Genomic DNA, 23,678 nt, shown 5'->3' with positions numbered 1-23,678 from the left:
AATTGGGTTTCTGATTACCTGATTTGCTTATTTCAAACGCAACTATATATAAGTGTGAAGGCTTTGATACAGCGCTTAAGATGCCAACGATGTCTTGATTGGTGTTTCATCCCTGTTAGGATATTAAGAGGCGTACGGGGCGGACCCTGCATCAAACATGCGCTTTGTTCTCCTCTCTCCTCTCTTTTATTTCCTTTCTATCATCTCTCATCTTTCGATTTGATACTTTTTTCTTCGTAAGATGGGCCTCTTCGACAAGATCCGCCGAAGCTCCAGGCGCAGTGCGGGGGTCGCGACCGAGCCTCCATCGCCCCCGCGCGTACCAGGCCGAGACTGCACCAAACGCTTACCCCGGACGGTGCTGGCGCGCATTTTTGCCTTTGTTTGTCCTCACACGGTCGATAATACATATGACACTTCCGAGGAATCAACAAGCGATGGCTGCATGCTATGCGACATGCGCGACCTGGCGCACTGCGCGCTCGTGTGCAAGCGGTGGTTTTTGGATGCGCGGGCACTACTGTAAGTCCAATGCTCCACGGTGGCCTTTTGTGGGTTGCAGAGCTAACAACGCTTTTAATTCAGCTATACAAACGTCCGCATCGATCCTGTCCATTACTGCGAATTAGAAATCGAATTAGCCGCCAAGCGAAAACGCCGCTCCGTCTTCGATCGCAATGGTGTTCCCATTGATGCGCCCCAGGTTCGGCTGGAACTTTTTATGCGCGTCGTGCGAGAGTCGCAGGGACTGGGCAATATGGTTCTGTCGCTCAGAATGCCTTACATGACCCGCGAAGCCAACAAAGCCACTATTGCCCGCACTATCTCCGTCTTGCCTAATCTCCGCTTTGTTGATCTCCCAGTGGGTTTGTTCAGCGACGAGTTATCGTGTATACCATTGAAGCAGGAGTTGATGGCCCGGTGTCCCGAAATCCGTCGCATGAGCTACCGCCAGGGTGCCGAGCGTGGTTTCTCGCAGCTGCAGGGATCCGGGCTATGGATGCATTTGGAGGTGCTCGAGCTATCCGGGATCAAGCTGGAGGCTAGTATTCTACGCAGCGGGCTAGCTGCATTCCCGGAACTTCGTGAGCTCAGGCTTGAAAAGCTCAGTTGGCTTCTTGACTCTGCCTTCGCGGTGAACGTGCCTCTCCCGCCATTCCCCGCAGTCCAATCTCTTACACTCCGCGATACACCCAACGTCACGGCAAGCGGGCTTGCCGCGATCCTGTCCACCCCGGCGAACAAAGCGGCCCTGGAATCTTTGACATTGTCATCCACTGGGGTTATTCCGTCGCATCTCCATAAAATCCTCGCCGCAGCCCCACGACTCCAGAATCTTTCCATCATTCAGGAAGTTTCCTCCTCGTTCCCTATGGAGCAAATCCCCCTAATGGCATCAAAATCATTGCATCTTTTGCACTTTGAACTCACTTCTCAAACCGATAATCATGGGATGCCACCGGTGGCATCCTCATACTATACGTATCTCATCTCGTCACTAATGGCTCGAGCTTTACCAGCTCTTCGAAACTTATATGTTCGGGATTCCGAGTTCCCCGACACACTCTTGCTAATGCCCCCGCCACGACTATTCGGTGGCGGTGAAAGTGGACCCCGAACGCAGGGCGGACTCTCACAGCCGCTGAACGTGTACAGCAAGGGCCTGGACGAACTGGAGTGGAACTTCACACCGTACGATCCGAGTCCGGCGGCCAGCCGCCGCGATTCAAGAACTCGCCCCGTGAGCTTCCACGAGGCCCAGCTCAGCAGGTCCTGGGGTGGCGAAGCGCGGAAGAGCGTCCTGGTCGGTAATGGGTTTGGTGGCTTCTTGGCTGTTCCGGCTGAGGGTGACCGGCCTCAGAGTGGTCATGGGAATCAGAATCGATTGAGTAAACAGGATCTGTGGCGTTGAAGTCTTTATTTATGATTCCCGGAATGGTCGGCTGGGATCCGGCGTGATCTAGGTTGGAATGCGTACGAAGAAAGGGTCTATGAAATCGTCATCGAGTACATAAGTGGAAAACGTTCGGTTCGCTAGGGTATCAATATACATGCAGCTATTATTGCGCGGGCGTTTCATTTGATTTTTTCGGCTCTGGCCATCCCTCCGGCAGTGTGAGGCCGCGCCACACCCAATGATTTTGTATCTCAGTGTCGGTCATATTACAATAACCATAAGTTCGACAATAGCAATCCCGCTGATCGAGGCAGTACTGGGCAGGTTTCCCAAAGATCACTAGATTGTACCAGAAGTCAGCAAAAGGATCGCGAGAACGAGAGCGAAAAGACCCACTGTGCCACGAATATTCCAGCACGCGCCCACTAATTCCCGAAGTCAGCTCCGTGTCCATCAACCACCGCTGCAAACGGATGTAGTAATCAATACTCTGCTCGTGAATCTTCTTTCTCGAAAGAGCAAATTGACTGCAGCATGGAGTCCCAACGGCCTCTGGCACTTCCGCCCGCGGAAACAGCTCCATAAAGCGATCCGGATATTCCATCGCTGCCGGGTGGTGGCTGTCGTCGGGTCTCTCCCGGAGGTAGCGCGCTGGCTCCAGTTCTCGGGGACATCCAACGCTCCAGGCGCAGCGGAGACTCACGTACCCGACTTCCTGGACGAAGTCCGACTGTAGGTCTGAGATTGATATCACGGAGTCGTAGAGTGGGTTGTCGACGTGCCATTGGTATCGGTTTTCATGTAGAAAGACTGATACCTCTGGGAGGGTCCAGTATCGATCAATAATGTACCTGGAAAGGGGTGTCAGTTGGTTTGTTGAGAGATAGCACGTATACATACGTTAAGTAGACCATTGCCTCATTACCCTTGTTGATTGGCACCGTCAACACGTCTTGGCCCTCGGCGTCAGCGCGATATATGTTCGTCCGCCAATCGGGTAAGTGCTCTTCAACCCAGGACATGTTACTTGCCTGCATCGCTGCGAAAACCAATTCCTTTTCGGCGGGTTGTACAGGGTCTGGGTTGAAATGTTCGCCTTCTACCGCGATAACACCTTCATCGATTTTTGCGCCTGTTGCGCTCACAGTCGGTGATCGATTGAGCAAGATCTGGTATGATAACAGGAGCAATATCGCTGCTAGGCCTAGGTAGATGAAGAAGACTCGCGATCGTGGCACAAGACAGCCATGGTGGGAGGTGAGCGGGGAATATGGGAACCAACTCATTTGATGGCTTTTCAATAATTTATTTGAATGTTCATAGAGTGAACAAATGAACCGAAAAGAGTCGATAGTCACAATTTAAACCAAAAATAGGAAGGAAGGATTACATATAAAAAAGATTATCATGAAGTATCTGACGTAGTGGACTCGGGGCATTTCCTTGGTCACATACAAGTCGAGATGTCAACAAAATAAAATAGTATCACGCTAAGATTCAAAGTACAACAGTCGGTCATTGTGTACGAATAGTAATGAACTGTTTGATGTAGTTTCTTATCATAATCCACTTGCAGACGCTCCAGAAGTACTATTCGGTTGCCTGATCGTTTAGGGCCAATCACATGTTATATCAAAATGGGATCGAGGGCGCGTAATCTAGCGCTTATTGTGTGAGAAGCAATACAACTGTCAGAAAAATGATCACATCTACTATACATCTACTCTACGCGAGCTATGTTCACTTTCTATCACAAAATGGACTGTAAGACACTGATATTATCTTCAATTCGGAGAATACTAAAGTGGAACATTTGCAGATCTCAATCTTTTTTTCTTTATCTTTCGAATCAAGGCAATGTAAAAGAAAAAGCAAATCTAGTTTGACAAATGAAAACGAGCTCAAAAGAAAACGCATAAGCTTAAAAAGACGAATGATAGTAATAATGCTCACTCTATATGTTAGTACACCATACACTACTTTGGTTCGATACTTCCGCTACCTATTTTCGGGGTGCGCGACTCCTAAGATTGTATCGGGGAGTGGGAGTATGAGCCAAACCACTCTTGGGCGTAGCTTGAGATGAAGCCACTTTACGTCTCTTTACACGAATGATCGGTGATCGGGGGCTGCTAGGGCTGGAACTGGGCCGGGATTTCTTGGATCTAGTTTCCTCGCTTGCCTTCCGCGGAGAATTGGCCAAAGATGGGTTTGAAGGAGAGTATTCACTTCTACCAGCGGTGGATTCACTTACAGTAGTGGCGGTTGAGCCTTGACTCCGCAGGCTGTATCGCAATGCAGGCGGGGGTTGAACCTGGGTCGGCTCCTCAGTCAGATCGATTGAGGATGCGGTGGCTTTGGTCCAGTCAATTACTGCCTGGGTTGTGAGCGCAGGGGAGAGAACAGGGGGATTCGGGGCCATATTGGCCGATGAATTGGGTCCTGTGGTAATTTCCTGTGCAGTCCGGACTGTAGGCCTGAGTGAGCCCAGTCCGGTAAAGTCCATCTCGGGTAGGGGTGGGTAATAGTTTGGATTCGGCACGTTGGTGTCCACGATATCCTCATTGATAAGATCTGTGAATTCAAACTTGGCTGCGTCCGATGCGGTCCACTGTATTGCCTGTTCCCAGTCAAATGCATTTGCATCCTGTGAAGCCACAGGTTCATAATCCAACATCTGATCGAAGTCAAATCCTGGCAAACTGGCTGCGCTAAAGTCTACCTGCATTGGGTCAAATGAGATCTCAGATGTGTCGTAAGTGAATGTGGCCATCGGGTTGGTCTGCGCTACTCGCGACGTATTCACCCCTAGGGGTTGGAATGGTTGCTGCATAGGAGTATAGGAGGTCTGATTGGCCGCGATCGTAATCTGTGAGACGTTTTGTCGGTTTTGTTGAATTGGACCGCTGGATGTGGGCGATTCAGTTGATTCACGTGCGTTAGTAGGTCGCTGCTCGCTGAAGTCCTCGAAAGGCAGTGGCTGCAGATATGTAACGTACTGATAGTTTGAGCGGTTAGGATCCACTGCCATTTTCGGGAATTGAGTGCTCAGATACGGATGGATGCAGATCATGGATGGCGTTTCACCTGGGAATCGAAGCGTGGGCGGTGTAATATCAACAGTGTCCAGCCACAATCCAAAAGTCAAGTGTGTGTTGAACGAACGGAATGCTCGGCGGAGTCCGGAGAATTCTTGCTCACCATATGCCTTCTTTGGGTTCATGCGGAAATAGCCACACCATCGGAGAACCGCGGGAAGTACTAGTTCAGGCCGGTAGTCCATAAGGCCTTTGATGGCTGAAACATGGAAGTCATTGCGGCCATCGGGGACAGGAGGCCGGCTGTACACTATGTGAACAGCATACTGCAATACCCAGATAGAGGCAGTGTCCAAGAGACCACGGAATCTGCTAAAAGCCAGACCCTGGAGCTCGGGGATTCTGAGCAAAAGGGCTGTTCGAAACATAGAAAGGTGAATTTGCAGAAGCTGGCAGATTTGAGTACAAGTCACGCATCCATTAGGGCACGGTCCGACCTCGCATCTGTCCATGTCCCGTTTATCGACAGAATAGTCCCCAGTGTAAAAGAAATTTAGGAGTCTTGGGATATGCTCTACACGGACCATTTCAGGAAGAGTAGTCTTGGAACGGTCTTTCTTGGAAATTCTCCAATCGAAATATCTGGTCCACTTGCGTGCGACATCCAAGTGCAGATCCCAACTGTAGCGGGGAGCGTCAGGGTGTCGAAGCTTGTAGTCGGGCTTGTTCGTTTTGAAGTACCTAAGAATATGTTAGTGTATGCCTAGCAATGAATGATCATTTATCACTTACTCATCTTCTATGGCCTGAAGCTCGGCCTTGCGATTGCCCAACTCGCCCCAGCCTCGCCAAACTCTGGGCAGACCAGCGTGAGCTTTGCAGTGGTGGGGAGCCATTATTGTGGTAAGATTGATGGTATTTGAGATCTAAGCCGTGTTAGTCAATCTGAATGGGTTTGAAAACTGATGTTGTTGACGAGATTTTTGGGAGATGACAAATGATGAAGAATGGGTATTGTGCGAGGGACATCGAGGCTTTTAAGTAATTCTCAGCCAGGACCCGAACAAAGTGAATTCCCATTCTCACAAGTACATTGATTTCTTTGACCAAGGGGTATAAGGGCATTCGGAGTCTAAGAATACTCGGCTGAACCTCGAGTTCCACCAAAATTCTTTGTTCTCCAAGTATAGACCGACACATAACCTTGGACTCGGATCGATCAAAGAGTTTCATATTTCTTCACTCGTGATAGATTGTTTGAACATATCAATTGTGCATATCTGTCTTGTAGTTGCCGTTTCATGCGGTCCTTGAAGTCCTCGCGCCTGAACAATCAGAAACAATAGGCTCTGTGACATTTATTACGGACACACGATTCAAGACTCACTTAGGCAATAAGCTACATTTCATCAATTCACACATACCTGTATGCTCCAACAGAATCGTTTTCCTGTCCCCCTGGCTAGCATTGCCCCTTCCTCACCACCAACACGGCTACATCATGGCTCTGCAAAGTGATGCTATACTGGCCTTGTACACATCCCAAATTATTTCCGGTCCAAGCATCGATAACTTCGTATGAGTTATAGTTCTTGAGTTCAGGAATCTCGCTCCACACTGCTGTTCTGGTGGAATTTGCGTCCTCGGAATTCAGCATGAGCACCAACGTTGCCTCCAGCGTGCTCGATGTACCAGACCAATATTCCGCTGGGTGAGCTGGGTCGAATGTCCAATCGGGGTTATATCCCCACTTATAAGGATGAGCGGGGCGACCGATGACGGGATCCTGATGGAAGGCAAGCAAGTACTTGTTCTTCAGAATGGCCACATGTTCATCGTCAATCGAATCAAGCTAACGGGCGTCAGTATATATCTCCAAAGACGTAAAATTCCCACATACTGCAGTGCCAATGAGTAAAGGAGACTTCATCGCCGCCCATAGTGCAAAGTGAGCCCTGTTCTCTTCGAGAGTAAGGTTCCCATTGCCAACTTCCAACATGTCCGGGTCAGGGCGGCCCCAGAAATTGACGTAGTCCAACAGGAATACGTTTTGATTTGCGATTTCTGCGATACGGCCCCATTCCGCTGTGCAAAGTCAGTCGATAGGATACCTGCGAGCAGCTAATAACTTACGTCTGATGTCATTTGTTATACGCCACGAGTTACCGGTCGTGTTACCCCAGGTGTTCACATTTGCGTGACCCATATCACACAGGGAATACAAGATTGTTCGGTTCACGCTCAACAATGCCTCTCGCATCCTGATATAGCGTTGATGCGTTTTGGAAGTTGTCCAATCATATCCTTCTGGGGCAGCATTGATCAAACCAGGACAAGTGCCGTTAGGGAAGTTCCAACTGGCGGGATCCTCGTCGCTGTCAGGAACGCAGCCAGTGTATTCATCTTTCCACTCTGGGGGGACGCCACAGTCATCGTATTTGAGGTCTGTAGTCATCAATATTTGAAAACATAGGGGCCGAAATGGTGCTCACAGTCAATACCCCAGTCTGCAAATGCCTGTGCATCCACCATCTCGTATCTCAGACTTGCAGGGTATTCAGCACAAGTAGTCTCACCCGAACCTATATATATGTTGGCTTGAACACCGTACCACCTACAAGGTGAAGCACTCACTACTGTATATCCCAATTTTCAGTCCCAGGGCATGCACTTTGTCTGCGACCCCAGAAATACCACCAGGGAACTTGTGCGGGTCAGGAATGATGCGATTGTTGCTCGCGTTTCGGGCATTCTTAACACTCCAGCAGTCATCAACTAGAGAAGTCAGTATGTCTCAACTATTCATCTAACCTTTGTTTCACGTACTGTTCACATATTGATAGCCCACATCTTTCAATCCAAGATTGATAATCTGGTTTGCAGCTATCATGATCTTGATATGATCGATGTCACATTCAAATGCATTCCACGAGTTCCATCCTAGAGCTGGCAGTTTGCCCTATTCAAGTCATCAGTGTCTATTATATGATTCTCTTGCAAAAGTATGTTGGAAGAAACATGGCTGCATGTGGAATATAAAAAAGACACAAGACTCACAACATCACTATCCCTAACCAAAGCATTGACTGCTGGAAGAATGAGCAGCGTGATAATCAGCGACAAGAGACCCAACATTTTAGCTTTTCAAACTGGTGGTTTCGACTTTATTCATGTCGTGCAAATTGGCTATAGACTTGCTGGTCTTTATATTCTGTCTGGTGCTGCCAGTGCTCGACGCAATTCGGGTGAGAAGGCTATGCCAAGCGTCAAGCATACCGTCCAGCGGTTTCCTTGTCCAACCAATGTCACAGGGCTTTCCCCTGAGTCTTGCTCCTACATGCATGTGCTATAATAATGACTCTTCAATAATTGAAATGATACTTAACATTGATTTTTTGATTCTTTGTTATAATAGTATATAAAAATAGAATGTTTATTGGATATAACAACCTACAATCTGTATTCTATATACTTATAAATATTGAATAAACATACTCAATGTTATATATTGAAACGTGTTATTTTTAGTATTTATATATTTAATTTCAGATTTCAATGTTAGCTTGAATCGGGACTAGATAAAACGGTACAGATTACACCGAAGTACCACAAGAGTAACGTCTATGCAGTGCGCAAGATCCGGTAGTAGACAGAAAGATGATATCCTCTGCTACTTCAACCAAGCTAAATATAGGTAATCTTTTTGGTTAATACTGATGCTTGAAAAGCAAGATGCATTGAGGATATAGTAACCATAGTAATGTTTATATATCTAGGGACAGCATCATGATACATATCTATCGTAAAATCATTAGTCGTACAACGTACACCGCGCCATGCTTCCGCCAAAATGCATACAAAAAAAAGGAGGTTCACTCGGGGAAAAGAAGACAGAAACGCAATCATGGACAAGGCTATTTTTTCTTTCCCATGATCAATGCACGAGCTTCGCGGGGATCTGTGCCAAGGACAGTAATGAGATACTCGATGCTTGCTTCAGAAGCCAAGCGGCGCTTCTCTTCCTGGAACTCCTTGTTGCATACATCCCACGTTACAGCCCGTTCCTGAGAAAGAACTGTTTTGACACGAATCTTGAACGCCGCGCTGACGGGTCGGTGGTCGGAGGCACGGACCTCGTGTCGACGGTAATCGAGCTGCTTGACGCGACCCAGGCCACGGTAGAGAACGCGGTCGCACCAGGCGGGGGAGCGTTTCTTGTCGCTTGAGTCATACTCATCTGTGCCGACGTCGTACTTGTAAGTCGGCGCGAAGGTAATGGGTCGCTCAGTGAAGCTGCGTAGTCTGAAACCGGGGTTCTTCCGTCGCGAAGCAAGCAGTTGATCTCTATCCAAGAGTTTCGAGAGGTTGTTCTGACGAATCGCATCAATTATAACGTTGCGAGGGATTGCGTCAATTCGGTAATTCAAGTCTCCGTTCAGTATACACACTTCGTGGTCCATGATCATGGTCCCATCGCCGCCACTGGCGAATTGGTTTATTCGAAGGGCCATGTTGCTTTCGGCGGGCAAAGATTCGGCTTCTAAGATCGCGGCGATGTCATTGTTCCGGTTTGCGGTCTGGGTTTGTCCGGCTGCCAAATGACAATTCACAAAACACATTGAGCTGTCGTCTAGGACAAAGCGGAAGACAAGAGCACCCTAGTACGGTTAGGAAAAAAAGCCACAGTAAAGACCCGGGTATCACAAACCTTGTTGCCATGTAAACCGCCCATACCGCGCTTGATCTCTGAAGCACTAATGTTTTTGATATTATGGCGTTCCTTGTGTTTGACGAAAACACAAGTAAACAAGCCCACCATGTTCGAAGTATGCAACAGGACATATGATTCCTCCAAGGGCATGCATTCGTGAAGAGTGCGGGTAAGATGATCGATCCACACTCGATATTGACGACTCATATGCTCCTTCTCGCCGTTCTCTTTCTTTTTGCTGCCCATGAGCAAGCTCTCTGTAGCAATGTAAGCAACTGTTTCCACGGGAGAGAAACAGGAAATGACGTACTGGCTGTGATTTTCTTATTTTCAAGATCAACCAGCTCTTGGAATCCAAATATCAAGATCTCTGGCGGGTCTTCCGGGGTGACTGCATCTCTAATGAAATCAGACGTCCTCACACTACCAGGCGTAGAAGCACCAGCGTTCCAAGTTAAAACAACAGCCTTGATCTCTCGGAAATTGCAGTACTCTACATCTCTGTCTTGCATGCGTGCATCTAGAATTTGTTAAAACCACTCAATGAATCAAACAGACTGACACTTACCCAACCAATCATCTTCCAGCATACCATCCCAAAGACGAATGCAATTATCAGTGCCCAACGAGGTCACCTGCAGACGATTCATGGTCCATACACTGCTCATGTCCAACACAAAGCCGGAAACGGGGCTATCATGGGCGCGCCAGTCTTTCTTCACTGTCCAAGGATTGGTGGTCACATCGTAGACATAGATCATGCCGGTCTTATACGCAGCCCAGAGATAGTCACCGACAAAACCAAGGCAATTGATCTTGTACACACTGACGTTGACCACCGCCAAACACGTGAAGTCAGTCGCAGAGTAGACGGTTACCTTACCATCGGAATGTCCCAAATAGACACGGCCGCCATCTTGTGTGGAATAAGTTCCAGAAGTCACATCACCAGAGTGCTGCAGACCAAGAGGTCGTTTAAAGACTTTGAATGAAGCGTCATCGCCCGCATTTGGGCGATAGATATACACATCCTTTCCAGCTGCCATCCAAAGTTTATCTCCAACCACCATGGAAAAGGTGTGACCTCGGGCTACGCGTTCATGGGCGTTATGGTAGCTATACTGCAAATTCGGTGTGCCAGTTTCATCTGGCATCCATATAAGTAGCCGACCTTCATCGTCAAATGTCCACATTTCTTTGCCGTGTCGTAGAATCTGGATCACCTCCCGTCGGGATGGGTATGATCGGGTGGCCACGATGGATTGACTCGGAATATGGACCTCGTGGATATCTCCGGCGCTGGTACCGAGCCAGATACGCTCACCCTCGTCTTCTAAACCTTTTCCTGGTTTAAACGCAAGAGATAAGCTTTTTACCGTCTCGCCATGACTGAGGCTCATCACTTGTTCGCCTGTGGTCAAATCCCAAACTTTAGTCAAATACCCAGTTGTGCAGACGTATCTGCCACACACAGCCAGTAATCGGGTGTCATATTTCGTCAAGATCTCCTTCGGTCCAGTTTTGAGGTATGGAGGACGTCGATTGGCTTTTGAGGCATCAGGATAATCTGTTCGTGAGATAGCTGGCTCTTCAATTTGCTCGTCTTCCTCTGTGTCTGTGCGCGCCACACGTCGCTCAGGAAGCGAAGAAGAGAGGTGGGAGTCACGAGGTTGAGAAGGCTGTCGCTGAATAGGTTTCGGGGCTGAGGAGTCGCCAATACGTGGGAAAGCGGGTGCGGACCTGGCAACCGGCGTCATCTGCTCAAAACGGCCTGTATGCTGGGGAGACTCCCTGACTGGAGAGACTCCATCCCTCCGTGGTGGTGGTACCCCAGAGGGTCGTGGGGGAAGCCCTGGGCGAGCATAGGGGCTATCGCTAGCTCGAAGCCTCTGTGCGGAGAGAGGGGGGGCCGTCGAAGCTGATTGTGGAGCATCCACAGGGGTAGAGGGAATTTGTACCATCAAAGGCTTGGAGGCCCTTGAGGGTTCCGGCACAGGTCGACTCCTTGAGAATCCCATCTCTCTAGCATCGTGCTTTGCACTGATTGCCGGAGCAGGTGACCGTTCATCGAATGAGCGTCGACTGGGAGGTTCCGTTGTTGGTCGACCTGGTGGTGGCTTAGAGCTAACGTTTGCAGTAGAGATCGGCCTTGGTAAAGTCTTCTCCGGACTACTTGGAGGGGTGTTGAAAGGTGACACGCTTCGATCAGGGGAAGGTCTTTCAGACCGGGGAGCCAAATTGCCTGTATCTGGATGAGAAAAGATAGCCGGTTTCGCCGGAATTTTCGGTTTTGATGCGCGGTTAGCCGGGGGTGGCAACGAGGCGCTCTTCAGTTTTCGGTCAGCTGGGCTCCCCGTGAGACTGGGGCGCAAAAATGCAGGCGAAACCTGCGGAATAGTGTCCCTTCCAGAAGTGGACGACCTGAAATTCGGGATCGGAGACAACGGCCGAGGTGGTGCGGGCGAAACAGACGCTGATTCCCGCGAACGATGCCCTGGACTTCGAGTTTTACGGGTTTCATCTCGCTGCAACCAAACATCGTCGCGATCTTGTCCGCGAGGAGGTGACTGGGGCGAGTGGACTGCCAACGTCGGTGGGAGTTGTGGAGTAGAACGGTGGAAATTCATTGAGATGGGCCGGCCATATCGTCTTTCGGACAATCCGCGATCCTTGGGGCGATCACCATTTGAGTGCAAGAACTGGTTCGGTCTCTCCTCGGTTGGAGTCCATGGGGATTGCGGACGGGGCAAGTCGAGGGAGGCGCGGCTTGAAGAACGAAGCCCATCATTTGCCTCGGGGTTTGCCAAATAGTTTGCTGAGGTTCGCGGGCTAGCGTTTGCAGTAGAGGGTGCTCTTCGATGGGCTAAATTCTCAAAGTGAGACAGCAAAGAAGAGACGGGTCTCTGTGGCTACTTCCAAATTAGTTCATTGTATAGGACAAGGTAGTTACGTATGCATACAGTTGGAGGGTCATCACTGTCCGGCTGTTTTCCCGTGCCCGCCATGGCGATTATCGCAAATGTGTCTCCGAGACCAGCTTGAAGAATATATCATGAGTTTGAGGAGCTTTCCGAGAGATCAAATAGTGTGGCGGAGGCAGTTGAATAGGAGTTCGTGGAGACGGAAGCTCAGGCTGCAGGGATACCGTGGGGTTTGGAGAGCTCGCAGGTACGTAAGCGGCGCAGAGCCCAAGGAACACGAGATGAACGGTGAAGCGTCAAAAAGTCACGCGAGAATATTTATCCAGAAATGATCAGTAAAGAAGAGTAAAAGAAAGATACAAGTCAACGAAATGGAGTGGCGGGGAGGAAAGTGGAGGATCACGGGAGTCGATCACTTTGTGCCTGGATTTGTTGAACTTGAGCATCGACATCTCCCGTCAATTTTTCTCAATCCTTCATATTCACCATGTGGTAAGTCCTTGCATATTTCTGACGTGCATATTGAGATATCCTCAATCTCTCTAGCACAAAATTTGCGCGACAGCGAGCTAATATGATCACCCCGCCTTGTAGTAAACACATCCTGAATGCCCAAGTGGCCATCCGCTCGCACTGCTGTACGCTCGAATCGAACTTAGATCGGACCTTGGGAGATTGACTGAACATTTTTAGGCCGGAAATGGTTTGATTGTGCCCAATGCCACCAAGAGAGCGAATCGCACATGCTCCAGAAGAGCGCAGAGATGGTACGCCCCTGTTTTTGGATCGCGTAAGTCTGGTGGTCTGATCTCTCAATAGATTTTCGCATGCAAGAAGTGCAAGAAATGTTTCCGAAAGGATGCCGCAGAGTTCGAAGACAGGTAGGAAATCAACCATGGACAGGGAAAATAGTGATGGGCTAATGTTCTCCCCAACAGTGACGAGTATTGCCCGCACTGTGATAACCACTTTGTTATTGATGCAGTGGAGCCAGAAGCGAGATTGCACGTGGAAGGTGATGATGCACGCATGGACAACCGGTATGTCGAGCACTCAGGATCTTTCGAGTTGGCAGGATGCTTACTATGCGCAGCATGCTCAAGGACGACCGTGTCGCCCGCGACGAAGAACGATCACTTTTCAACATCCGCGACATGTCAGACCGTGTCGGCTAACTCGCTCAAGTGTGCATACATTGGAGAAATACAATTTTCGGGGAGGGCGTAATTTCATGATGCTGACGATTTGATGGTTACTGTTTGTTGCAATAGTTCATAAGGAAGATTCCTTTGACACCAATACCTTTTCCTGCGTGGGTATACATTATGAGAGAGAGAGACCGTGCTTTATAAATTTCATGATTTTGGTTTCTCGTCAAAAGGATGAGACCAACGCTACTGTAAATCGAAACAAATCAACGACGCAGTCACCGCTCAGGCTCCGAGTTGTCAAAGTCTAGCACTTATTCAGTCGACTCGCCACCCGGCCGGGTGAGGATAGCTGCCGTGGTGGTCCCTGTCCGGGTCTTCTTCTTGGCCGCCTCCTCCTGCTTCTCGGTCTCGATGCTCTTCACATAAGACTCGATCTGGTCATCAGGAAGCATCTCAAGGCTCTTGCCGGGCGCCATGATAGCGACCTCGATGTTCTTGGCACCTGTCTGCACGACCTCAAGAAGGGATTTGATGGTCAGCTGAATTGTCTGCTCCCGGTCCATGTCCTCCTGGTGGTTGCGCTCAAGAAATTCGCGGACGGTCTTGCTGGAACGACCGATGGCATTGGCCTTCCTGTATCAAGCAATGAAATATTAGCAGTTATCCAAGGACGCATATAATAAGCTCGAGTCAACTTACCAGGCAGAGTAGATTCCAGACGGCTCGGTCTGGTACAACCGCGGGGTGGAGTCATTCTTGTCGAAACCAACAACCAGTGTACTGATACCAAATGGACGGACACCACCACTCTGCGTGTACCTCTGCTGAACGCTAGCAATATATTTCGTGATGTACTCGATGCTGGAGGGGTCCTCCACGGTCAGGCGGTGGGACTGAGCTTCTAAACGGGCCTTGTCGATGAGGATTCGGGCATCGGCGTTAAGTCCAGCAAAGGCGAGACAGATGTGGTCATCCACCAGCGCGATCTTGGAGGGAGTGATGCGGGTATCTTGGAGCTTGAGGGCGGAACGCTTTTCGCAACCGAGGACGACGATATCCTTGCCTTTCACACCGACAGCGCAAGTTCCTGGAATCATCCATTATAAGCAAGGTCCCTCTAGAGGTTAATTTTCTTGCAATCAAACAAAGACAGCGAAACGGTAGAAGCTGCCGGGGGAGCAGGTGATCGTGTCTTACCGCGCTTTACAGCCTCCATGGCATATTCAACCTGGAAGACGTGCCCATCGGGGCTGAGAGTGGGTTAGAAATCAAACTGGAGCTGGAGTGCCACTCAAAGGCTTCATACCTGAATACTGAGATGGGTTAGCATCATAGAGCCTGCGTTTGGGTCAGGAGCAAAGGGAGCTCGCGGTGGGGAGCTAGCTGACTTACCTGAAAGAGCTCGGTCGTATCCGGACATTGTGAATCAAGGATGATTGAAAGACAGACTGATTGAATGGTGCTGCAGATAACGAGTTCGAAGGAAGAAATGAGGTAGAAGAAGGCAATACAGGCGTCGAGCAGTTGAGATCAATTGGGATGGAGCAATGACGGGTTCCGGGCGGTGGACGCGAAAGCCTACGGCTGCCTCCAGCACCCACTCGGTACTTCCTATGACTATGGGCATGTCATACTAAATCCATGTACCCTCAAATTGTCTTCATTCACAACGCCCAGTTTCGCACCTGGACACACTATCGCTAAACAAATCGAAGAGTTTGACTATTTTCCGGGTCAATATCAGGTTTTGATAAGTTCTCAATGTATAGAATATCCACGAGTCTATATAGAGTGTCTAATAGGTTTAGAAACAGCTAAGAGCTTCACAAAATGGCACTCGTAGAAAGACGTACGGAAGAACAGTAAGACGACCTCATTTTCGAAATACGACCAAGCAAAAAAAAATGAAGAAAAGCCCATATAAATAAGTTGTTCAGATTAAACCTAAGAAATCTGTACAAGCCGAGGAACGATCTGCAATACTAAGATAGCCGCTCAGAGTACAAGAATATAGAAACCCAAAATATGGACAGAACAATCTTTTTTGTTGCATTCACAGTGCTTCGATAGGCCCCGAAGAGATCCTGGATTCGATGCCGGCGCAAGCTCAAAGTAAATCCCCAACACCCCAAACGGAGGCCCAGTATATCCCACCCAGATCAAGACCGTGAATTCTCCGACGCTTCCCATGACCAAAGAGTGCAGAAAGGGACGTAGCACAAAATATCTAATGCAATGCCAAAAGCAGGTCGAACAAGCCCGCCAATGTGTCCATGCCTGCAGACAATAAACCAGGGGAGAGAGACCGGGTTCAAAAATACATGCACCAGCCACCGTCCCCGTCGCCAAAAACAACCATATAGCGCAAGATGGAATCACAAATATGGGACAGCTCCACGACCAAAAGTGACATAAAAAACAAACCAATATAAGAAAAAAAAATAGATGAAATGAAAAAAGCACCACACAAAAGCACAGGGCGGCGAGGCGAGCAAAAGAATCCGAAATCTTCGACACGCTAACCCGCCTACTCCTTCCAACCCGATGCACCAAAACCGCAGAATCCCTTATACAAATGCGTATCAACGAATATCAACCAACGCAGAAACCCGCCACAATGCAGGGTTGCAATATGGACAACATAAGTGTGAGCCCAGTCCATGGAATGGGCGTGAGTAGGTACAGTTAGACCCAAATTTAGGCGGGCGACTTGTTGGCACCGGCGCCGTTGCGACGAGAGTGAGGGTCATCCGACACGGTCAGACCACCGAGGCCAGACGACAAGAAGGCAAAGGGGTCGCTGGCTCCATCGGAGCCGTAAAAGGCACCGTTCGAAGCACTGGTGGAGGGGACACCGTGATCGGCGCCGGTGAAAGCGGCCTGGGTGGCCGGGTTGGCAAAGGAGGCAGCCGAGTGCGAGGTGCTGGAAGATCCGTATCCAGAGTTCATCTGACCCATGGGAGGGTAGGCACCGGGAGTGTTGTTACCCAGACCACCGGAGGGCAGAGCATAGTTGTTAGGTGGGCCACCGAACTGCTGGCTGAAACCACCAAAACCACCAGCGGTAGAGGCGAATGGAGCCGGGGCGGGAGTGCTAGCCATCGAGTTTGGCCCCATATTGAACTGCGAGGGAGGGTCCATCGGAGACGGGAATGCGGAGTCGGCTACCACAGCAGCCCCTGATCTTGGAGCGCCGCAACGCAGACAGTTGATGTTCTTAGCGAAGTTGTGATAGCCACAACCTTCAGAACCACACTTCCAGTCACCAGCACGGAAGGGAACAACGCCGCCGTTGCCGCCCATACCGCGAGAGTGACCACCGCCGCCACCGCCGCCGCCCATGCCGTGACCGCCGTGGCCCATGTGAGGAGGCATCATGGATGGAGGGCCATAACCGTAGTTTCCGTAGTTCATCGGGTCAGGTGCGGCCGCCATAGCAGGGAATGAGCAGCGGAAGCATGCTGTGCGGCGCTGGAAGTTAGAGAAGCCGCAAGACGGGCAAGTCCAGTCACCAGGACGGGGACGGTTCTTAGACGGAGGGAAGGGAGTGAGGATCTCCGCGGCACGGTCCAGAACCCGGCTGGACGAGGGAGAGACTTCAATGGCTTTCTCATTGAGTGCCCGGCCGTTCATGCACAAGCTTTCAGCAGCCTATTGAAGAGTTAGCGGGGAAATAAAGGTGGGAGATAAGACACAAGGCGAGTTTCCCGACAAGAAGAGAACGCCAATGTCTGGATGGAACATACCTCTTCGTGAGAAGAGAAGACGGCAAAGCCAGTGCCGGTAGGCTTGTGCTGGTCTGGTGTCCGCAGAGTCCAAAACGCAATGGGACGACCACCGAACTGGGTGAACCAGCTCTCCAACTCAGACTGAGTGGTATCGTGGGGCAGTCCACTGAGGTGCAGCACCTTGCTACGTTCGGCCAAGAAGGCCCGGACATCGGCATGGGCATCCATGGGACGAGTCAAGATCTCGGGGTGTTCCTGGGGAGGCTGAGACTTGCGGATCAAACCCCGAAGAACGCGAGCGAGAGTAATGGATTCCTCCATAGCACGACGCGGCGAAGCGGGGGCCAGAGCTTGCAAGTGGAAGGGCAGGTTGTGCTTGATCGGAGCAGACGACTGAACGGGCTCAACCTCGAGAGCAGCGCAGATGTTAGAGAGCGAACTGGGACCGAAAGGCAGCGACTCGGGGTGGTGGGTCTGCCAGCGTTGATATTCAGTTCGCAAATCGAAGGTTCGGGAATGCTGCAGGTATGCGGGCAGCACGACGGCCTTGTCGCGGGCCTCGCGGGGCAGCTGCACCCGCAGATCCCAAGAGTCCAACGTCACAAAGGCAAACTCGAGATGTTTGCTGGTCAGGTGTTCCTGGGCGAAAGCGTCGAATCGAGAGATGGCATCCCGGAAAGTGCCTGCAGAACGAACATGTTCCCATGTCAAGGTGGTCAAACTCGCTTTTGAAAATTGTCAGCCACTGATCCTAGCGAAAACCCAACTCAATGCATCCTAAGGTTATGACAAGGCAAGCTTACTGCAAAGCGGGGTGATTGGAGTATTGACGGGCTTAACTAGAACACTTTCACGGTGCAGCTAAACAAATTGGAAAAAAAATGGTGTCAGCGTTGGGTTCCCGAGGCTAAGTAAATTGAATGTTGGGTAGAAGATATTGGGACGTACTTCCTCGCAGGTCTTGGAGTCCAACAAGATCCATCCTAACTCGATCACCTCGGCCGAGTCCTTGGTGACATACACGCCATGTTCGTCGCAGGTGGTTGCAACGTGGATGACAATGTATCGATCCAGCTTGGGGGTAGGTGCTGAAACGGCCGCCATCGCTGACTTGTCGCTCGGTGCCAACGGAGCGGCAGGGGAATCCCGGGGAAAATGAGGGGGAGAAATGTCTCTGCGGGAAAAGCAGAAGACAAACAACACGACAAGGGAGAAGTCGTGGAGGAGAATAGAAGGAAAAGAAAGCCCGGGGGAGGAGAGAAGGGAAAGGGGGGGAAGAAGAAAAGAGACCAAACTCGAGGTGGAGTTTTGAAAATGAAAAGTTTCGGGGCTCACGGGAGATTACATAGAAAAAGGAACAATTTAAATATCTATATAATTGAAATCCACTCAGAATCAATCTTCTATTCTCTATTTTCTTCAGATTCTTCTCTTCTCTCAATTCCCCTGGAAATTGTGTGTTCGGAGCGGTCTTAACCGTGCAACCCCAACCGGGCCCAGATCCCTGCTCTGGTCTTACGCCTTCATCTATTCTCGACTTTGCACTTGAACAGGGCAGCCTGATCCTGTGGGAGACCTATCAGATATAGGATAGCATTTGGTACTTGGGCATATGTGGCTACACGCACATAGTACAGGGTAAAGATCAATTACATCCATGGATCAATTACATCAATTGAAGGAGAAAGTCATCAATTACTTGCATGTGGCACAGATGTCTTGAGGGGTTGACAGTGAAACATGGCCAGAGCTGAGACAAATATGTGCCTGGACATTCCAAATGTCCCTAAAATTGTCACTTGCTATCAACTTGTTGCAGCTGTCAAAATATTAAAATGCTTCAATCACGTGGCGTATCACGTGTAGTTCTATATCCCTCGCATTGAACGTCGCTTGAAGCTCTAGGCCCTAGGCTATATATGGGATGCCAAAGACGTCAATGAGATGATATTTTGCAAGGCTATCTAGACCTTGGTTTGATAGTCCCAATGGACTGATCTATAAGAATCCATGGTTAGATATTACCCTTGAATACTACCTTATGTTGCACAACTTATAACTCGCATAGTTCATGCACGTAAAGATGTATAATACTCATGGTATTTGAAAGAGAAAGATCAGAGCACGCATGTATTATGTACAACCAGCCTAAAAACCCCCTGCAGAACTATATCACCCAATTCAAGTGGCATCGAGGAAAATCATAACCCAACCACCAACGCCAATCAAATAATGCGAAACAAACACTCATCACTCATCACCAGTCTCTTCTTTAATCATAGTCCCTCGGCTAGTATCATGATCATCTTCCTCATCCTCCTCCATGATACTAGGTTCGATGGAGACAACGGGGCGGTTAGCAGTAGCAGACGTCATACGACTGTCTCCCTCGCCCTCATCCTCTTCCATGATGCTGGGTTCAACGGAGACATGGCGACGGCTGGCAGGACCAGAAGGCTCCACAGAGCGACGGACACTGGCAGAGCGAACACTGGCACTATCATTTTCAACATCTTCAGTGCCTTCTCGGGGACGGGCGCTAGCAGCGCGAGCATCCTGCGAAACCGCAATAATCTTTAGAATAGCATTTTTGGCTTTGACAAGGGCATTGCGGCTAGAAGCTTCACCGGCGAGGCCCTCTTCAATGGTCTCGTCCAAAAGTTCCTTAACCTGAGACGCAAGCTCGGTGTTCTCTGAAGAAATCTCGACACCTGTAGCACTGCGCACACTTGTGCGGAATTGATCCTCGCTCTCGGGGACGCGGGAGCCTGTCCGTTCCCGCGATGGCAATGTAGGGGCAGCGAAGTAAAGCTTGCTAAGCAGGGAGAAGAGAAGCTTGCGTTCCTCCCGGGAGCAGCGATTGGCTCCGGCAGTGATGCCAAGAACCCGTTCAAGGATGTCCTTGACTAAAGCAAGATGAACCCATCCGCAAACACTGGAGCTTGCAGTACCACCTGCCAGGATCTTTTCGCCGCCTAGGCCAACCACTCGGCGTTCATCGGTCCATTCGGAAAGCATACCAATGACACCGGTCATCAATGCCTTCACTTCGCGCTCACCGACGCTCGCATCGACCTCGCCATCACTGTCTTCCTCGGCCTCGAGGGAGTAGTACTCTTCCGCAGCATTCATCACAGCCCGCACGACCGGAACCGCCACTCGTCGCATATGCTGTGTGTTTTCCACACGGGAATGGGCGTAGACAGGGAAAAAGTAAGCCAGAGACTGGCGAAGTGCTGGGTTTTCACGGGTGCGAGGGTGATAGAATGCCACAACAAGCGATAGCAGCAAAGTCTCAACGGCATTCTGGTTTGATTCCTGAATTGCAATAGGGATATTAGGTCCAGAAGGAGTAAATGCATTGGTTAGGAGGAGCTTTGAGAGAGCGGCAGCTGCTCCAGACTGCACGGTGTTAGGGGAGTTGGCACGCAGAGCACGGGCGAACACCTTGAGCAGAGGCTTCTGCATGGGAGGAGGTGTGATGGTCTCGCCATCAGCCTGGGTAACGGGAGCGAGCAGAGACGGGTGTGTGGTGATCATATCACAGAGAATTTGGAGAGCTGTGACCTGCAATGCCTCGTGGCCCTTACTATAGCAATGGATGAACAGAGTCATGTTCTCTTCGGCCAAGTTCTGTATGACTCAATTAGCGATAATCAGTTTCAACCAGTAAAAAAGTTACCAACCTTGTCAAGCAGGCAGCAAAGACCCAAACACAAGAGACCCCGTTCTCTGATTGGAGCTTCGTGGCTGCGAACAGCCGGTACAACAAGGTTGTTAAGCATAGTAACAAGGTTCATGTTCTGCTGCAGGTGACCCTGGACATTCTGCAGCATACACTGGGCGATGTACAGACACTTCATGTTGACGACAATCTCGCGAACGATTTTTGCTTTGGCTTCTTCCTTGTTGAAGGGGGCCTCTTCCTCCTCGCCCGGGGTTTCGGATCGTCTGCTTGTATCATCGCTGATCTCAGATCTGGCTGAAACAAAGCTATCTTCTGTTGTGATAGTGTCGTGAACTTCGGCAATGGCCTCCAAGACGACACTGCAGAACTCGGCTTCGGCTGCAGTATCAGGTCCACAGACACACCGAAGAGTCTCGATCACAAGCTTGGTGCTTTCCTCCGGAAGCTCTGGAACAGCCAAAGTCTCTCTCAACAGGGAGAACATCTTTCGTCGACCGACCTCATCACTGTAATCCAAGGTGGGAGCGATGTGGAGCAATTGTTCCACTACAAACTCATGCTCAACGGCGTCATCGTCATTTGCATCTCCACTCTCCTTGGAAATCTTCTTCCTTTCCAGAAGCTTTGCGATGTACTTACCAAGGAAATACGCGAAGGCTGTGACTTCGGGCATTTTGTCGTCCGCAAGGTTGTCGTATTTCCCGTCATTATCCACGCGACAGAAGTCATTGAAGGAGCGCAGCAAGAAAGCAGACTCGCCTGTCAGGCTTTCCCAGAATGGCTCATCAAAGATAACAGCTTCACGGTAGTCCGCACGGCCCTCCCAGAAGCTGCGCATTGCCTCGTGAGCAATTCCACTTTCCATTCCAGAGTTGACAACATCGATTCTTTCTAAAAGTTCCAGGATTGCATTGATGTCAGGTGCAGAATGCTGGCCGGCCGGCCCCTCATCAGGGTTATTGTTAGTGCCAGCGCAGTCCTCCACCCAACGGTCATAGAACAATTTGCCTGTCGCCTTGCGAACGCTTTCATCTCGATCACGCAGACCCCACCGAAGAAGCCTTTCTCTCATGGATAAGGACAGATGGCGGAAATCACCTAGAGTAGGAAGAAGACGAGAGTATAATGCACGTCTGGTAGCAGCGTCCAAATCACGGGCGCGCTCCAAAAGATAAGGGAGAGTCTTCGGGGCAAGAGGAAGGTTCGTAAGAAGAGTTTTCCGAACGTCAGCACTTGTGTCGTTCTGCATAATTTCAAGCAATTTGTCCACGAGGGCAGTAGAGTTATCGTCGTTGCCATCATCGTCGCCATCGTCCCCAGCCAAGCGCCCTAGTCCGAGAACTGCCTGCACTCGAACAGATGCCTCTTTATCTCGCAGACGCTTCAAAAGGCCTTGTCTTATCGTATGGTATAGCTCATCGTCGATTGCTTCAAGCGAGTTCACAATGTGGGCGGTAATTTGAGTTGCGCGGAATCGCACCGTTTTATCCTTTGCGCTCATTACGGGGACCATGAGCGAAACCAGACTAGAAGTGAGGCGTGCCGTCGGGGTTTCGGGATTTTGTTCTTCTTCATCTTCATTGGAGGCAAACATCTCGTTGTCTTTCTCAGCGGCATGGCTGAGGAAAGTTCCCAAGAAGCGTAGAACGCGGTCTCCCACAGGCTCACTCTTCTTGATTGTGAGAATACGGAGAATACAGCGGCCGACTTCCACGTTAAATTCCTTTTCAGCCTCTGTTTCCTCGCCGGGAACAAGTGCATCCTCGGGCTCCTGGTCCTTTGCCTTCTTGTCGTTTTTCTTCTGAAAAATACCGCAGCAAATTTCCTGGAGCTTGCGCAAACGCACTACCAGTTTTCGGTGTCCGGTAGTCGAGCGCTGGGCGTCCGCAAATAACAAGCAGACATCGCGACGCAAGGTGGGGGATGAAACTGGCTCTGCCGCTTCTTCGGGGATCGCAAATGATGGGGTCACGGAGGCAGCGCGCCCAGACGCAGAGGGCTGGGCTGACGATCTGCGTGTCGTCGCAGATGTTGAACGGGCGGCGACTCTGCCAGGCATTGTTGTGGTATTGTCCTTGATTATTAGTTGAAGATGAAAAGCATCGTAGACTGCGGGACCAAAAGAGTGGAGGCCTTGGCGGTAAACAAACAGCCCAAAGCGGGAAGAGTTTCACTACCAACACGGCCTTTTTTACCAATTCACACGGCTCAAACCTGCAACTTCTACGTACTCTTCTTACGAAAATATGGAGATATTATAATTGTTCACAACTATTTCAAGGGAGTCTGTGAGGTATCATAACAATACTACTCCCTTTGCCTGTACCTCGCTCGAATCCAATTTGAGTAAATGCTCTTATGGCCCCTTTTGCTTTAGACACATCAATCATATACCTGGGCATAGGTATAAAGAGAGTAATCCGTGGATATAGTCCACCATGCCGTGTCCCTGCTCTTTGTCGAGTAGATGCAAACACTCCAAACGCGATAGCGATAAGCCAGCACGTGATCCAAAACGGTACCGACCCTTCCGAGGTCGGAGCT

The 23,678-nt window shown here is 50.0% G+C and overlaps 9 protein-coding genes across 9 annotated transcripts; 2 read left to right on the top strand and 7 right to left on the bottom strand.

Moving 5' to 3' along the window:
- Nucleotides 1-241: 241 nt before the first annotated feature.
- Nucleotides 242-1,912, top strand: N7529_010875 (F-box domain protein; the record flags this gene model as incomplete). Its single annotated transcript, XM_057246402.1, has 2 exons — nucleotides 242-522; nucleotides 586-1,912. 2 exons carry the CDS (start codon nucleotides 242-244, stop codon nucleotides 1,910-1,912), a joined length of 1,608 nt encoding a protein of 535 aa, XP_057091751.1.
- A 148-nt stretch (nucleotides 1,913-2,060) lies between these two features.
- On the bottom strand, nucleotides 2,061-3,183 carry N7529_010874 (DUF3431 domain-containing protein; the record flags this gene model as incomplete). The annotated part of the gene is made up of 2 exons (XM_057246401.1): nucleotides 2,061-2,748; nucleotides 2,798-3,183. The coding sequence occupies 2 exons, from the start codon at nucleotides 3,181-3,183 to the stop codon at nucleotides 2,061-2,063; spliced, it is 1,074 nt and encodes a 357-aa protein (XP_057091750.1).
- A 716-nt stretch (nucleotides 3,184-3,899) lies between these two features.
- Nucleotides 3,900-5,831, bottom strand: N7529_010873 (uncharacterized protein; the record flags this gene model as incomplete). The annotated part of the gene is made up of 2 exons (XM_057246400.1): nucleotides 3,900-5,676; nucleotides 5,728-5,831. 2 exons carry the CDS (start codon nucleotides 5,829-5,831, stop codon nucleotides 3,900-3,902), a joined length of 1,881 nt encoding a protein of 626 aa, XP_057091749.1.
- Nucleotides 5,832-6,397: 566 nt separating this feature from the next.
- On the bottom strand, nucleotides 6,398-8,070 carry N7529_010872 (glycoside hydrolase family 27 protein; the record flags this gene model as incomplete). The annotated part of the gene is made up of 7 exons (XM_057246399.1): nucleotides 6,398-6,787; nucleotides 6,836-7,020; nucleotides 7,069-7,380; nucleotides 7,428-7,517; nucleotides 7,570-7,710; nucleotides 7,762-7,894; nucleotides 7,993-8,070. 7 exons carry the CDS (start codon nucleotides 8,068-8,070, stop codon nucleotides 6,398-6,400), a joined length of 1,329 nt encoding a protein of 442 aa, XP_057091748.1.
- Nucleotides 8,071-8,849: 779 nt separating this feature from the next.
- N7529_010871 (putative inositol polyphosphate phosphatase) lies at nucleotides 8,850-12,651 on the bottom strand (the record flags this gene model as incomplete). Its single annotated transcript, XM_057246398.1, has 5 exons — nucleotides 8,850-9,593; nucleotides 9,644-9,903; nucleotides 9,957-10,166; nucleotides 10,215-12,555; nucleotides 12,607-12,651. 5 exons carry the CDS (start codon nucleotides 12,649-12,651, stop codon nucleotides 8,850-8,852), a joined length of 3,600 nt encoding a protein of 1,199 aa, XP_057091747.1.
- Nucleotides 12,652-13,054: 403 nt separating this feature from the next.
- Nucleotides 13,055-13,742, top strand: N7529_010870 (CHY zinc finger protein; the record flags this gene model as incomplete). The annotated part of the gene is made up of 6 exons (XM_057246397.1): nucleotides 13,055-13,059; nucleotides 13,114-13,205; nucleotides 13,261-13,334; nucleotides 13,387-13,448; nucleotides 13,506-13,607; nucleotides 13,661-13,742. The coding sequence occupies 6 exons, from the start codon at nucleotides 13,055-13,057 to the stop codon at nucleotides 13,740-13,742; spliced, it is 417 nt and encodes a 138-aa protein (XP_057091746.1).
- A 287-nt stretch (nucleotides 13,743-14,029) lies between these two features.
- pre6 (proteasome core particle subunit alpha 4) lies at nucleotides 14,030-15,138 on the bottom strand (the record flags this gene model as incomplete). The annotated part of the gene is made up of 5 exons (XM_057246396.1): nucleotides 14,030-14,351; nucleotides 14,418-14,805; nucleotides 14,916-14,968; nucleotides 15,025-15,031; nucleotides 15,111-15,138. 5 exons carry the CDS (start codon nucleotides 15,136-15,138, stop codon nucleotides 14,030-14,032), a joined length of 798 nt encoding a protein of 265 aa, XP_057091745.1.
- A 1,277-nt stretch (nucleotides 15,139-16,415) lies between these two features.
- N7529_010868 (putative RNA binding protein (Arp)) lies at nucleotides 16,416-18,550 on the bottom strand (the record flags this gene model as incomplete). Its single annotated transcript, XM_057246395.1, has 4 exons — nucleotides 16,416-17,369; nucleotides 17,465-18,171; nucleotides 18,250-18,307; nucleotides 18,395-18,550. 4 exons carry the CDS (start codon nucleotides 18,548-18,550, stop codon nucleotides 16,416-16,418), a joined length of 1,875 nt encoding a protein of 624 aa, XP_057091744.1.
- Nucleotides 18,551-19,696: 1,146 nt separating this feature from the next.
- Nucleotides 19,697-23,193, bottom strand: N7529_010867 (condensin subunit YCG1; the record flags this gene model as incomplete). The annotated part of the gene is made up of 2 exons (XM_057246394.1): nucleotides 19,697-21,079; nucleotides 21,133-23,193. The coding sequence occupies 2 exons, from the start codon at nucleotides 23,191-23,193 to the stop codon at nucleotides 19,697-19,699; spliced, it is 3,444 nt and encodes a 1,147-aa protein (XP_057091743.1).
- Nucleotides 23,194-23,678: the final 485 nt, after the last annotated feature.

The sequence above is a fragment of the Penicillium soppii genome, assembly GCF_028829465.1.
Source record: "Penicillium soppii strain IBT 18220 chromosome Unknown utg000010l, whole genome shotgun sequence".
NCBI lineage: Eukaryota > Fungi > Ascomycota > Eurotiomycetes > Eurotiales > Aspergillaceae > Penicillium > Penicillium soppii.
The sequence above is the reverse complement of the archived record's forward strand: the minus strand, read 5'-3'. Positions and strand labels throughout refer to the sequence as shown.